Here is a 13,024-nt window from a genome sequence, read left to right as displayed (position 1 = left end):
GCTGCAGATGCTCACCCCAGCCTTTAGCCAAGCAACTGGAGTTCTTGGTACAGTCAGTGCTGCTCCCACATTAGTCGTGCAGAGTTCCTGGTGTGACCAAAGGGACACTTCACTACCCCACCCATGACACAAAGGCCAAGGAATGGGAATTCCTAAGAGAGCAGAGCAGCCTGTGGAGCAATGGGGGTGATGTCTGATCACAGCTGCTTTCCTGGAGATGGCTGAGCCCCAGCTCCCAAACAAGCACCACACGGACACCTGCTCACTCCCCTCCCGGGGAGGTGGGAGAGAACTGGAAGAGTAACAGTGAGAAAACTCGTGCGTTGAGACACAGTTTATTAGGTAGTACACAGATGAGGTAGAGATGGGTGTTGGGGCTTGAAGAGTAGCTGGGGAGGTCTCTGCTGAAGGCTGGGAAACCACGAGCAGGAGAAGCCATGACACAAATGGTGTCACTCTGGTTTTGCTGACCGCTGCACCTTCTTCTTGGGTTTGCTGCTCTGGGTTTCACCTTTTTGCGGTGATGTAGAGCATTTCAGATCAGCCTTCGGCAAACAGCCTTTCCCCATCACAAACACCCGTGGACTCTTCTGAGATGGCTTCAGGTTAAGAAGTCTAGGAAGAAAGGGACTGGTATTAGCCAGATGAACATTTCCAGCCAGCCAGCCGCTCGCCTGTCTCCTCACAGAGCACACAGTGTCACATCCTCTCTCCAGGCAAGCAGCGAGCAGCAAATGAAACAGAACTGCACTGCCTGCCATGGAGGCAGCAGAGGTGGAAGAGCAGAATCACAACCAGTTATGGGCCTGGGGACCAACTGCAGCACACGGGGTTCCAGGTAGAGAAGGAGGCTGTGCTTGCCCCATAAGGAAGCATAGCTAGGGACTGGCTGGCCCCTTGACAGCCGTTCTGGATCTCCCATTCCAGATTTTGAAGCCGGGCAGGAGCTTAGTGTTTCATACAGTGTCTTTTCCCATTGTCTCCACACAGATCCATAGACATCTCCACAGACATCTGGCCTTGGCCAGATGATCATCTCTCTGTGCTCCTGTATGCTGTGTGTTCCTGCTGCCTCTCTGGGGCTGGCTGTCGCCAGGGCTGCACGCTCACCCACCCCAGTCAGAGGGACTGAAGGGAGGGTGTCAGAGGCTCTGCTTGGTGCTGCCCATCAACAGGACAAGAGGCAATGGGCAGAACCTGATGCAAAACACCTTCCACCTGAACATGGGGAAGAACTTCTTTCCTGTGCAGGTGACAGGTTGTCCAGAGAGGGTGTGGAGTCTCCCTCACTGCAGGTATTCCAGAACCCTCTGGACACAATCCTGTGCCATGTGCTCTGGGATGACCCTGCTTGAGCAGGGAGGGTGCACCCAATGGCCCGTCCTGTGATACCCACCAGGAGCATGGATTGGAAAGCACATGGACATTTCCTACCTGCACAGCATTTCGGCCTTAAATTCCCCCACACGCGTCGGGAAGAATTTCACATGGAAAATCTGATTCTGGCCAGCAGGGATGGTACCGCAGTGGGGCTCGATGGAGAACAGCGGTGGGTCCTTGATGGGAATTGGAAAGAATTCCGGGGAGGAGCTAAGGCCCTTCGAAGAGCGGCACAGCTGCTTTGAAAGGCGCAGACTTGGGTGGGGCTGAGTTGGCTGGGGCTGAGTTGACTCGAGCAGCAATGCCTGCTGCACCAGCCTTGCACGATTCCTTTCCCAGAGATCCTTAGCAGTAGAGGACAAGAAATTACGGCGGATTGGGGATATTGGGGGAAACCTCCAGGCCTTATGCTGCTTGCCCCATTACCTGTGAGGTGTATGCCGTTCCTCCCACCCCTGCACATGGCCCGGTGACCCCGCAAGGAGCACACACAGACCACCTGGGAGGGACGGAGGAAAGAGGAAGTTTATTGTGGGGTTTATAAGGCTTTTAGGAGGGTCAAAGGGGACCAATCACAAGTTCAGGGTAACACAAAAGAAACCATCAGGTAAGGGGTTAACAGCCAATAGGAAGGGGTTAACAGGGGACCAATGGGACACCTCAGGACACCTTGTATGGGAGACAATAGCTTCACAGGGGGGTGTTGGGAAGAGGGAGACAGTGACACTGCAGAAAATACACAAACATGTTGAGACATGTTTAAACTACAGTAAAAGCTTCTGTTTCCATAGGGTTAGAGCTGTTTTCCTCACCAGCCCATCTCTGACAGGACTTTTTCCATACAGCATATGGCAAGTTCATTGCTACAAGAAATCACCTGCAGGAGGAAAGACGACATCTTTCAAAGACAAAATCCTTTGTTCCCAACAAATCTGCCTCCTGCTGCAGGTGGATAGAAGAGAGCTGGGATGCACTTGGAGTGCCTCTGGCCAAGTACTTTCAGCAGGAGACAGAGCAGCTGGGAGCAGGGTCTCCACCTGCAGCACACACTCCCGTGCCGGGGCAGGAGGCTTGGTTTTAGACAGTGACTTTGCATTTGCCCTGGAGTGGGGAACTGCATCCAGACAGCGGCTGCAGGGCAGCTCACTTGTTCCACCCTGGTTTTTCCCAGTCTCAGAGACTTCCCAAAGAGGGGCCCTGATGTCCCCCTTCCTAGTCCTGACCCAGCACATGGCTGTCCCTGGAGCCCAGCTCAGCTCCTGTGCAGAGCACAAGTGGCAGAGCAAGAACAGGAGGGGCTAAAAGGCAGACAGGGGGGAAGGAGAAAACTCCCCAGCTGCAGCTGGGAAGTGGACAGGGATGAAAAAGCAATTAATGTTTTGGGGTGAAGTGGCAGGGTCTTCTCCCCAGGCCCTCAGCTACCAACTGAAATGGCCCAGGCACCACCCAGAGCCAAACACTTACGTGTCTGAGTGGACGAGAACGGCCTCCCAGAACTCTTTGATGGTATTTCCTCCTCCAGATTCTCCTCCCAGCAGTATTTCAGGGCTACATTCCCTGTATTGGACATCCAGAAACTGAAAAACAAGGAGGAGGAATAAAAAGCAAGTACTAAAGTAACACTATCTGCTGGGCTCCTGGTACCACCTTCCCCAGGAAACTCTGCCACGTTCAGAATTGCTGCCCTGGGTGGCCCAAACAAAGTATTTCAAAGTCTGCAAGTTTAGGAGGAAAGGGTCAACACGGTGCCCAGCACTCACGTGCTTATCTCTGTCTGGAAGAGCTCAGTCTGCTTCAGCTGAACCTCGACCGTGTCCAGTTTGAACTCGGCGTAGTCAACCTGAGCACTGAGGACAAGCTCGACCTCGTGGCTGCTCCTCTCCACGATGGTGTGAGGTGGTTCCGGGACTGCCTTGACCACCTGCAGGCAGAGGAGGGAAGAATCACTGAGCAGAGCCCAGAAAGCCAGGCTGAGCAGGGAAACCTTTGGGCCTCCAAACTTGGCCGCATAGAAAGGACATTCAGGTTTCTTTGCCTGGAAAGATGACAAAATTGGACTGGTGTACTACGGTATTGGTTTCTACCCACTGATCAAAGCAGTCACCACCACAGCTATTAATACACCCCAGGGGACTATGGTCAGCTGTCAGTCCCTGTGCTTCAACCCTGGAGAGCCTCTGACCTTTTCCCTGGTCCCCTATAAATCCAGCAGGTCTCGACATTAGGATTAAGTTCCCCTGCTGGAGCCCTGTGGATGGAGAAGCCCAAGACTGACTAGTCCTAGAAAGAACTTTTTCCTTCTTGTCTTAGGAGAAAGTGCTCTCCAGATGGCACATGTGGGGTGGGAGCTGGCTGTGGGCATTTTGGGATGTGAATGATCTCCCTGGGAAAGTCTCCAACTGCTGATGCCCTGATGGGGAAGTTGGGTTTACAGGACTCACAATGATTCAGAAACTCAGAAAGAACCTTCACCAAGATAAGTGTGCTTGGCAATAATGATAGAAAAAGCAAGACTTTCTGGAGATGATGCTTCTCCAGACTCCTGCGTACTATCACACAGGGCCTGGGCTGCTCCATAATGAGATATCCCCCACAATACAGAGGCCACAACCAAAATCTCTGGTGTCGGTGTAGGCAGAGCTCAGAGCTCACTGGTGTACGCACAAGAGCACTTGTGCTGCTCTCCCCTTCGGAACAAGAGACAGAATGCAGTGGAATTAACTCCTTGTGGGTGACAAGGCACCAAATCAGATGAAGAAACTGTCAAATGGGATAAAATCAAACGTGACCTCCCACTCAACACGGGCTGCAACACTCGGCTCGTGGCACAGACCGGCAGTTTGCGTGTGGATAAAGGTCTCTTGCCCAAAGGCTTCCCCCTGTGGTGTGAGCCCACCCGCTCACTGCGCATCCGCCTCTCCCCAAAAGGCACTGCTGGTGAACCTCCCGGCTGGAGCCAATGCCCAGGGGAGGCAGGAGCTGCTCTGCCAGCAGCGCTGGTGCTCTGCTGCTGTCGGCAGGTCCTTTTGCAGCAGCTCGGTGAGCTTTTGCTGCTGTGCTTCTTACCCTCCGCTTCAAAGGCCAGCGGGCTCCCGGGAGTCTCTCGGTGGTATCCTCCCACTTCTCACTGCGCATTCTGTCGTCCCAGTCGCAAACCTCCTCTGGTGGCAGCTGGTATTTGATCTTGTCCACCATACAGTTCACAGAGTGCCTTTTGATGGTGACCGGGACCTTGGATTTCAAGGTCACTCTGATATTCTTGGCACAGCCAGGCTGGAGGTGTCCCACCTAGGGAGAACCAGAAAGTCAAGACCAAACTGGAATCACTGGCAAGGGCAGCACTGACAGCAAAAGGGACTGATATGGCGAGCAGCTGTGCTGGGAATCAGCAACTCAGTGAGGATTTATGTGAGATTTGACAGAGCAAAATATGAACAGAAGGTGCCACCTCCCAGAACGCGGAGCCTTTTCTGCTGGGCTGACAGCCCTGCCCCAGCAAAGACAGGGATTGCATCTCCTGCATGGCACTGGAACGGGCTCTCACTGGTATGTGGTGACTCCCTGCCAGCTCCCAGGAACACCAGGAAAGGGCATGAGCAACTGAGAAAGGCAGGGCTGTCCCAGCTCACCTTGGGGGAGAACTGGAACGGGGCATCTGCCAGCAGCCACTCAAACCGCATCACCTCCTCCTTGCTGCGGTTGGTGACTGTGAAGGTCTTGTCGTAGAGCTCCCCGACTGCACACTCCCCAAACTTTATGTGATTCGCTCTGACAGCTGTGAAGAAGAAGAGCAAGAGACCTCAGCATGCAGTGAGGTCCATCCGCCCCCCTCACTTTCAGACACACGTGTATGTTCAGCTCTTCCTTCCTCCAAGCCTCCCTCCCTCCCTCTGGGAGGTCCCCAAGCCCGTGGCTGTGCCTGTGCCCAGCGACAAGCAGCACAGCACACACTGCTCTGTGTGCATGGCTGGCAAGCTCACAGGCCCCCAAGTCCAGTGGGTGACAGCCCAGCCCTGGCTAGAGAGAGGACACGCATGACCAGACATTTTCCTCTTCCTCGCTCTACCTTGGCAGCCTCTCCTCTCTTACCCTCAATGATGTCGTCCTCCAGATTGCCCTCAGCATTGCTCTCCTGGCTGTCTTCTGCTAGTCCAGGGAGGTTATCAAGGGTGAAGTCATCATTGTGGCCTTCACCCACCAGCTCTATGTCGATCTCACTGTTGCCTGACACTGGCACACGGATCTTCCCTTTCAGACGTTGGGCCAGGGTGGGTTTGAAAAACACGTCAAACTCTGCTGATTGCCCGTGTTCCAGGAGCAGGTAAGGCTTCTTGGCTGCACGGCAATGGGAATCAGAGTTAAGTGATAGAGCTGTACAGAGGAAATATTTCCCTGGGGTATACGAGGAATAAGAGGTTGGAATCAGTTGCTTCTAAGCACAGGTTCTCTCACTAGTGGTTCCAGACCCTCTTCCTGTGTTCACAAGACTATGCCACCATCACACATATCACCACTTAAGCGGCTCAACCTCAGGTTAACGCCCAGCCCTCATTCCACCTGCTTCCAGCCAGCTCCTGCCATACAGAAGGCTGAGCCAAGGAGCGGTTTTGGCTTCTGCTGGCTGGCTTGTGTGCTCAAGGGCTGCCTCCCTTCAGGCTGGTACCTTCCCACACGCAGCAAAGACCTCAGCCAGTCCACTGAGGTGGTGATAGTCCCCCACAGTTCAACCCACCGTGTCTCGAAGAACAGAAAAACTTCCTACAACTTGCTAGGAGGAAACCCTGCAAGGAGTCCACAAGAAAAGCTCGGGGGACAGAGAGACCAAGGAAAGAAACTATGTCCAACATGTGGCTGCTGCTTAGACAAGCCAAGAACAGGGCACACCTTTTCCCTCTGTGAATGATCACGCTGCACAGTTAATGAATTTACCTTTTCCAGTGGAGTCCTTTTCCATGTCTGCAGTGTGGAAGGCACGGAGTGCGGACTGCGTGCTTTTCAGGAAGAAAACTCCCTGGTCATCCATGATATGAACTGTAAACTGAGAAAAGGGAACACGGAGCACAATGACATTGGTGTGAGGAGAGGCTGGCACGGAGGTTGAGCCCGTACGGCCGCTGGTCCAGCACGGGGAACCCAGACCACCTCCCCACCTCAAACACAGCACCCAGCACAAAGGTTACGTGAAGTCACACAGGGAAAAAAGGTTGTTCAGAAGCATATGGATAGAACTGCCATAGAGCCAAACAGGACAGTCAGTCACAAGCAGAATGTAACGAAACCACAACTAAGTTTAATTAAAATGGAGTCAACCAGTATCAAATGCAATCTCATGGAACTGGGACGTCACCCACACCCACATGAGAACAAAATGTGAGCTGGGAGATGGGGGAAAAACACCCCACCACCTTTCTTGTCTTGTGTTCAACTGATGAGGAAAGACTGGACAGAAAATCACAGTTTTTGGGACCTTTCCTCCACAGGACAAGCACTTGTTCCCAGCCCAGAGCATTCCCCGAGCAGGTCCTTACCTTTGTGGGTATGATGCCATTGTTACAAAGGACCAGGGGGAGTGTCTGTGAATCCCCCAGCAGGAGCCTCCTGAAGCGCAGCACAGGGGTTCCTCTCTTACTCCGAAGGCCCGGGCACTCGACTGTCACCTGAGGCACGTGCCCCTCTCCACTGACAGTGAAGGTCAGCTCTTGGGGTTTCATCTTCACAGACCTGCTGGAGAGGCACAGAAACCATTTCAGCCAGAGCCTTCCAGAATAACAGTTCTAAATAATTTCCCTCATTTGAATCATGCCATACAGCAGATAAATAACGAGGCACCAGATGAGACGTGGCAAATCCTCTGGCTGCAGTGATAGGAGACATGCAACAAGCAAAAGCACACCATGAGAACAGTACAAAAGCAAGAAGGGAAAACCAAATCAACAGCACCGTCAGTAAAGATTATTTCCAAGGATCCTAAAGAAGGAATTGCTTGTTAGGGCAGAAAGCTGACTTCCCTGTTCCAATTCAGCCACTAAAGGCTTGGGGAAGGGCAGGTCAGAGCCCCAGTACACAGGTACCAGGGAGAGGAACTGGGCTTCTCTTTGATAAGAGCTCCAGTCACTCCCCTGATGAAAAAATAGCTTAATGTATGCCTGGAAACCACACAGGATCACTTCCTTTTACAGAAATAAGGAGGAAATCTTGACTTGCTGGCACAGAAACTGCTTCATCTGAGCCTTTGTCCTTGGAAAGCCCCAGCTCAGCTGTTGCACTTGTCAGTAACTTCCAGCTGGCTACCTAAGGCTCTCTCTTCAGAGTCCCTCACACAGCCTGAAGTATCCTCCTCATTTTCCTGCTCTGCTCTGCCTAATGCTTAATGCCTCCTAGATATCTCATGCCAGGTACTCTGCCTAAGGGCACTGAAAGCATTAGAGGCACCAAGAGGAGAGGCAGCTACCAGAACGGTCCCCCCAGTACTTCACGGGGTCACTACCTTTTTGGGCTAACAAGGGAAGCTGTGAAAGTGCACTGGTAGTCCTCCTTTTGTTCTGGAGTGAAGGTCACTGTAGCAAAGGCGTGGGATAAGCCAGGAATGCTCATCTCAACAGGATCCAACTTGAAGATGTTGCTGATGAGGCTGCGAGGCTTGGGGGGAACCCACAGTGCAGTGTTAGTGTCACATCTTTCAATGTGACCCAGTACATTCCTAGATGCATCCCTGGGAACAGCCCCAGACAGCCTGTCTTGCTTCATGCTTCCCTGGGCAGGCTCCCTCCATCCCAGGGGATGCTGACCTTGCGCCAATACCCAGGCGAGCAAAAGCTTGCTTTGAGGGCTGGGCAGCCACCCCAGCACATGTGGGAGGTTGGGATGGCACAGAAACCCCTCAAATAACCCCGGACTGGCCTTTCAGGAGAAGGAAAAGCCAGGAAATGCTCTGCTTTGAGCTCTGCCCCATCGGTCTGTAACAGCCCCTCTCTGAGTGTGCTTTCGAGAGATGTTCAGAAGGATTCCCACCAAAGACCCAGAAGCATGAGCCAAAATTTGCTTGAGAGATGTGGAATTCCATGCAAGTGCCCCCTGGCATTGCTGCTCTGCCCTGCAGTTCGACCTGCACTGAGCTGGACTGGTCCAGCTGGGCCAGAGAACGCAATGACTCTGGAGAACAAGGCAGGCTCTCACATGGCCTTTAGAGAGCAGCGCTCACCTTGGCCTCTTGTTCTTACCTCTCCAGGCAAGGCTTTGATGGAGAGCACAACGTCACATGGGACACTGCTGCCATTAGAGATCTTGAAGCGAGCCGTGGCCCGTTGCCCAACCTGAACTTTGGTGAAGATGAATTTGTTATCATCTCTGATGAACACACCGTTGGCCTTGCACCGACTGTAACGTCTGGTGGAGATTGACGTTGCTGTGGATCGGGTACTGCTCAAAGATGGACGTGACGTCTTCAACAAGCGCTGCAGACAGACCAGAGGAAGGGCTGAGGCTGGAGAACCTCTGCTGAATTCACCTGGACCCAGTTGGCCTCTCAGAAGGCTTGATAAGCCCTTTCTGTCCAGGTGACTGCAAAACCCAGCCTTGGATGAGAGATCTCAGTCAGTGAGGATGGAGCTCAGTCAACCTCAGTCTTAAAGGGCATTGCTTTCCTTTTATGCTTCCACACATCCCTCCCAGCCTCTCCCCACTGGTGGACTTGAAAAGGACTGCAGCCTCTGAGGATTTTAAGGTGGGACTTCAGGACCAGGGTGCCTCTCTATCCAAGTAGCAAGTTTAGGTGCTGATCAGCAGCAGGACTACCCCTGGCAACCTGTGGACAGCACGTACCTGGGAAGCAGGACTTGGCAGTCAGGGTAAAGGGAATGCCGAGGGGATTGTCCTTGGGGTCTCTGTTGCTGATGTCAATGTACAGCTGCTCCTCGCATTTCCCCTCTGCTCCTGTGTTGCAATCCACTGTGATCTTCTGCTGGCTCCCAGGACCGACGGAGCCGGAGCAAGGGGACACCGTGAACACGCCTGCAGTGAGCTGAGCCTGCAGAAAGAGCGCCAGGACAGGCTGATGCCCAACAGCCGTGCCCTGAACACCCCCAGCAAGGAGGATGCCACGCCTTGGCCTCCAGCTGGGCCCAAGCACCCAGTGGCAGGGCAGGGAAAGAATGACTCCACGGCCCAAAGGCAGCCCCAGGATGAGATGAACAAGCCAGGAGGAGCTGCACTTCTGTCCCGAGTGGCAGAGAGAAAGGAGTTGGGGTGAAGAGAATGAAGGTGGTAGCTGGGATCCTTCAACCTCCAGGGGTACAGGAGAGCAGAAAGGACTGAGAGAAATGCCGGGAGAGAGGGAGGGGATTGGGAAGAAGAAAAAGCAGAGCTGTCAGTGCTCTATGGATTGGGAGTTCAGATGGGGACAGTTTGCTCCTGTGGTGTTCCCAGATCTGTGCTGGCTAGCAGCCACCAAACACAGGACCTGCTCCCCTCTCTTGACCCCACAACTGCAGGTCAGAGCCAGAGCATGGGACTGTCAGTGGAACTGAGCAGATAATGGACTCTCCATCCCACAGACCTTGTCCTACCCCCAGCCTGGGCACAGCTGCATCCTCCCCCATCCCCTGCAGCAGCACACGCTGGGCAGGAGCAGGAGCCACCCACCTGTGTGGAGCATTTTCTTTCCCTGACTGAGGGGGCAGATTCCTCTTGCTGTGAACTGAGAGGAGAAAGCAGATACATCTGTCATGCTGAGCTCCCCTGCCTTTGTCTGAGGCTAAAGCTGGCCTTCCTCCCCATGCAGGAAAGCCTTCCTGCTCCTGATGGCCCCCGGAGAGCTGCCTGCAGCACCCATTGCTGCAGCTCATGGACAGAGCAGCTCTGTCACCAGCTTTGTCCCACACACGGGGATACTGAGGTGTTGTTTTCCTCCCTCTTCCCAAGCCAGCAATCCAAATGGACAATAACCCAGGTCTGGCTGCCTGTCACACACCAGCTGTGTGGTTGTGCCTCCTCAGACAGAACGGCTGGGGCAGGTCTTCTCTTACCTTTGCAGTGGAGGTGCTTGGCGGATGAGGAATTTGAAGTTAAGGGCGCCTTTGTTCTCCACAATTAAGACCTGTCTCTTCTTGGTGCCCTTAACCATGGCACCAAAGTCAATGGGCGAGGCAGGCTCGATGCTGTACTTGCTGTACACAGCTCTCGCCAACACCCTCACTGGGATGGTGGCAACGGTCTCGCCTCCTTGACCCGATTTGAGATCAATGACCTGCAACCAGAGGAGGGGCTGGTAAACACAGCACAGAGGCCAGCCTCTAACCCTGTCCCCTGACCCCAGCCCAGGTCTCCAGCAGCTCACCCTCCCTTTTTAAAGGCCTCTTCCAGAGCCAGATTTCCAGCTCTCTTATGAAGCCTCCCAAATGGTTTTGGAAGTCTCTGTTTGTGTGTGTAGGAGAGAGGATGCCCCAGCTAAAGCCTGCTTTGCACAAGACACCTCTCCTGCTTATGCTCCCAAGACACACTGTGCTAACACAGCCAGGCCCAGGCAGCTCACCTGGCAGAGCAGGATGGGTTTGCTCTCGAGAAACACTTCAGTCGTGGGGTGGAAGAGGACCTCAACTTTCACAGGTGGCTGGGAGGCTTTCAGCACAGCCCTCTGCGGCCGGACAGTGAAGGGAGATTCCAAGTCACCCCTCTTGGCACTTCCAGTGGTCAGCTTGAAACTGTGGAGAAAGGGAAAGAATGAAGACCTCTGCAGTTGAAAGCACAGGTGCCACCAGCACAGCCAGCACTTTGCACAGGACCAGAAAAAAAAGAAAAGGGAGCAGCATGGGAACAGGTTCTAGCCAGGGACAGAGGGGGAACGCAGGCCTGGGAGCCTGAGGAAAAGCTCAGCACCAGGCAGCTGGACTCACCTGTACTCAATGTCATATAAGCCTTTGTTCTGCAGACTCAGGACTTGCTGCTTATTATCCAGGACATTAATGGTTCCAAATTCCAAGCTGACATCTGGACCTGCAGAAAACCCACAGAGCGAGGTAAGAAGTGGTGAATATTTGTGAGCTGCTGCAGAGCACACCAGCTCACAAGCTACACAGTTGGAGTTCTTGGATGGCACAAAACCCTCTTCAGCAAGTGTCCCTTCTCAGAAGTGTTCTCTAGCTACTTGGCTGCCCTTTCTCTTCTCACTCCAGTATCTGCAGGGTAGAAGCCAAGCAGCTTGGTTTCCATTTCCTTGCTTCCAAGCACAAATCCAGCTACTTTATGTGCTCTGCTGAGCCAACTGCCTGTTCAGATGACTGTTGTTTCAAAGCACCAAATGCAATCTGCACATGAAGCTGCACATTTCCAAGTTCAGAAGGGAGAGACTCAAGGCTGTTGGTGCCCTGACAGTGCTTTACTTCACGCAGCTTGCAAGGTCTGTGCTTTATGGATCTGTGCCACCCTTGCCTGCTATGCCATCCCCTCCCAAGGGCTTTGGTTGCCCACCTGCCAAGGTAGTAAAATGCATCTGGACTGTGTTGTCTGGGAGGCATCCACTGACCTTCAGGCATGTTGATGCTCAGATTAACATTGTAGACCTCCACAGAGACTTTGATGGTTTCAGCCTGAACAATGCCCAGGATGTTTTCTGTATCTGAAATCTGAGGCAGCAAGAAACAAACACTGCTTAGACCATTCTTTTGGAAGACAGCCTCTAAGTCCTTGTCTCTGCCAGCTGCTTCCCCCACGGCCTCCCTGGCTTGACAAGTGTTTGTGGACTCCCAAGTTTTCTTAACCTGTTCATCTCACAGGCTGCCCCAGCGGGATTCCGCTGCAGTAGGAAACCTTATCAGCCCAATTCTGCACTCCCACAGCAGGGAATGGTGCTGCTAAAGCACCCTTGAGAGGGCCAGGGCTGTAAACACAACCACAAGAAATGCGAGGTGTCCCAGAGCAGGTGGCATTGACAATTAGCACCTTCCTCGTCAATCACCTCGCATGTTTGCTGAAATGCAGCCTCTAAACCACAGGGAACAAAATCCCAGAAAGGGTGCAGAGCAAATGCTGGTCTGTACAACCAAACAACAGCCTTCAAGCCTGCACAGCAGCAAGGTGGCTGTGCTACAGGCTCCGGATGCAGAGCCTGGGCACCCGGCCAACCCAGCACAGAGGCAGAAGTTGGGGCCACAGCACCCCCGTGTCTGTCAGGTGCAGCTCTCCCTGACTCTGTCCCTAAAAGCACACGGCTGCTTGCTCTGCCCTGCTCTGCCAGGAAGGCCCAAGCCCCTCTCACCTCTAGTTGGATCATCTTATTTGTGATGCCAATCTTCTCGGCCTTGAAATTCAGCTTCACCTCAAAGTCTGTGCGGGGCCCAACGATGCCCCTGCCTTGCGATGCAGAGAAGTCATCTCCAAGGTCGTCCAGCCCACTCAGATGCCATGCCATGGACAGTGGGCTGTCGTTTCTCAGGACCAGGGTCTGGGTGTCAGTCCTGCAGAGACAGGAAGACACTCAGCGTCAGTGCTGGGTGGTCACACCAGCCTGGCCACTGAATGCGGCTCAAAGCAGCTCCATCTGAGCCTCTGGAACCAGAGTCAAACCTCTTCTCTTTGTCACGAGCCTTGGAGTGCCCTCAGCCGTGGGATGACTGACCTGTGCAGAAGCAGCTTGTTGAAATGCAGCTCC

The 13,024-nt window shown here is 53.5% G+C and overlaps 2 protein-coding genes and 1 long non-coding RNA gene across 3 annotated transcripts; all 3 read right to left on the bottom strand.

Moving 5' to 3' along the window:
* Positions 1 to 319: 319 nt before the first annotated feature.
* LOC135406188 (uncharacterized) lies at positions 320 to 1,751 on the bottom strand. The gene is made up of 2 exons (XR_010426206.1): positions 1,435 to 1,751; positions 320 to 615 (listed from the first exon to the last, which is right to left on the bottom strand). It is a non-coding gene; the product is annotated as an uncharacterized LOC135406188 (long non-coding RNA).
* Positions 1,752 to 1,883: 132 nt separating this feature from the next.
* LOC135406029 (hydrocephalus-inducing protein homolog) lies at positions 1,884 to 8,714 on the bottom strand. Its single transcript, XM_064640555.1, has 10 exons — positions 8,601 to 8,714; positions 7,868 to 8,019; positions 6,909 to 7,104; positions 6,310 to 6,418; positions 5,470 to 5,715; positions 5,010 to 5,155; positions 4,447 to 4,668; positions 3,141 to 3,301; positions 2,845 to 2,957; positions 1,884 to 2,257 (listed from the first exon to the last, which is right to left on the bottom strand). Exons 2-10 carry the CDS (start codon positions 7,972 to 7,974, stop codon positions 2,244 to 2,246), a joined length of 1,314 nt encoding a protein of 437 aa, XP_064496625.1. The 5' UTR covers positions 7,975 to 8,019; positions 8,601 to 8,714; the 3' UTR covers positions 1,884 to 2,243.
* Positions 8,714 to 11,909, bottom strand: LOC135404861 (hydrocephalus-inducing protein homolog). The gene is made up of 7 exons (XM_064639593.1): positions 11,900 to 11,909; positions 11,271 to 11,370; positions 10,910 to 11,078; positions 10,404 to 10,624; positions 10,021 to 10,075; positions 9,202 to 9,406; positions 8,714 to 8,834 (listed from the first exon to the last, which is right to left on the bottom strand). The coding sequence occupies exons 1-7, from the start codon at positions 11,907 to 11,909 to the stop codon at positions 8,722 to 8,724; spliced, it is 873 nt and encodes a 290-aa protein (XP_064495663.1). The 3' UTR covers positions 8,714 to 8,721.
* Positions 11,910 to 13,024: the final 1,115 nt, after the last annotated feature.

This window comes from Pseudopipra pipra, chromosome W, assembly GCF_036250125.1.
Source record: "Pseudopipra pipra isolate bDixPip1 chromosome W, bDixPip1.hap1, whole genome shotgun sequence".
Taxonomy (NCBI): Eukaryota; Metazoa; Chordata; class Aves; order Passeriformes; family Pipridae; genus Pseudopipra; species Pseudopipra pipra.
Note: the sequence above shows the minus strand (reverse complement) of the source record. Positions and strands in the feature narration are given on the sequence as shown.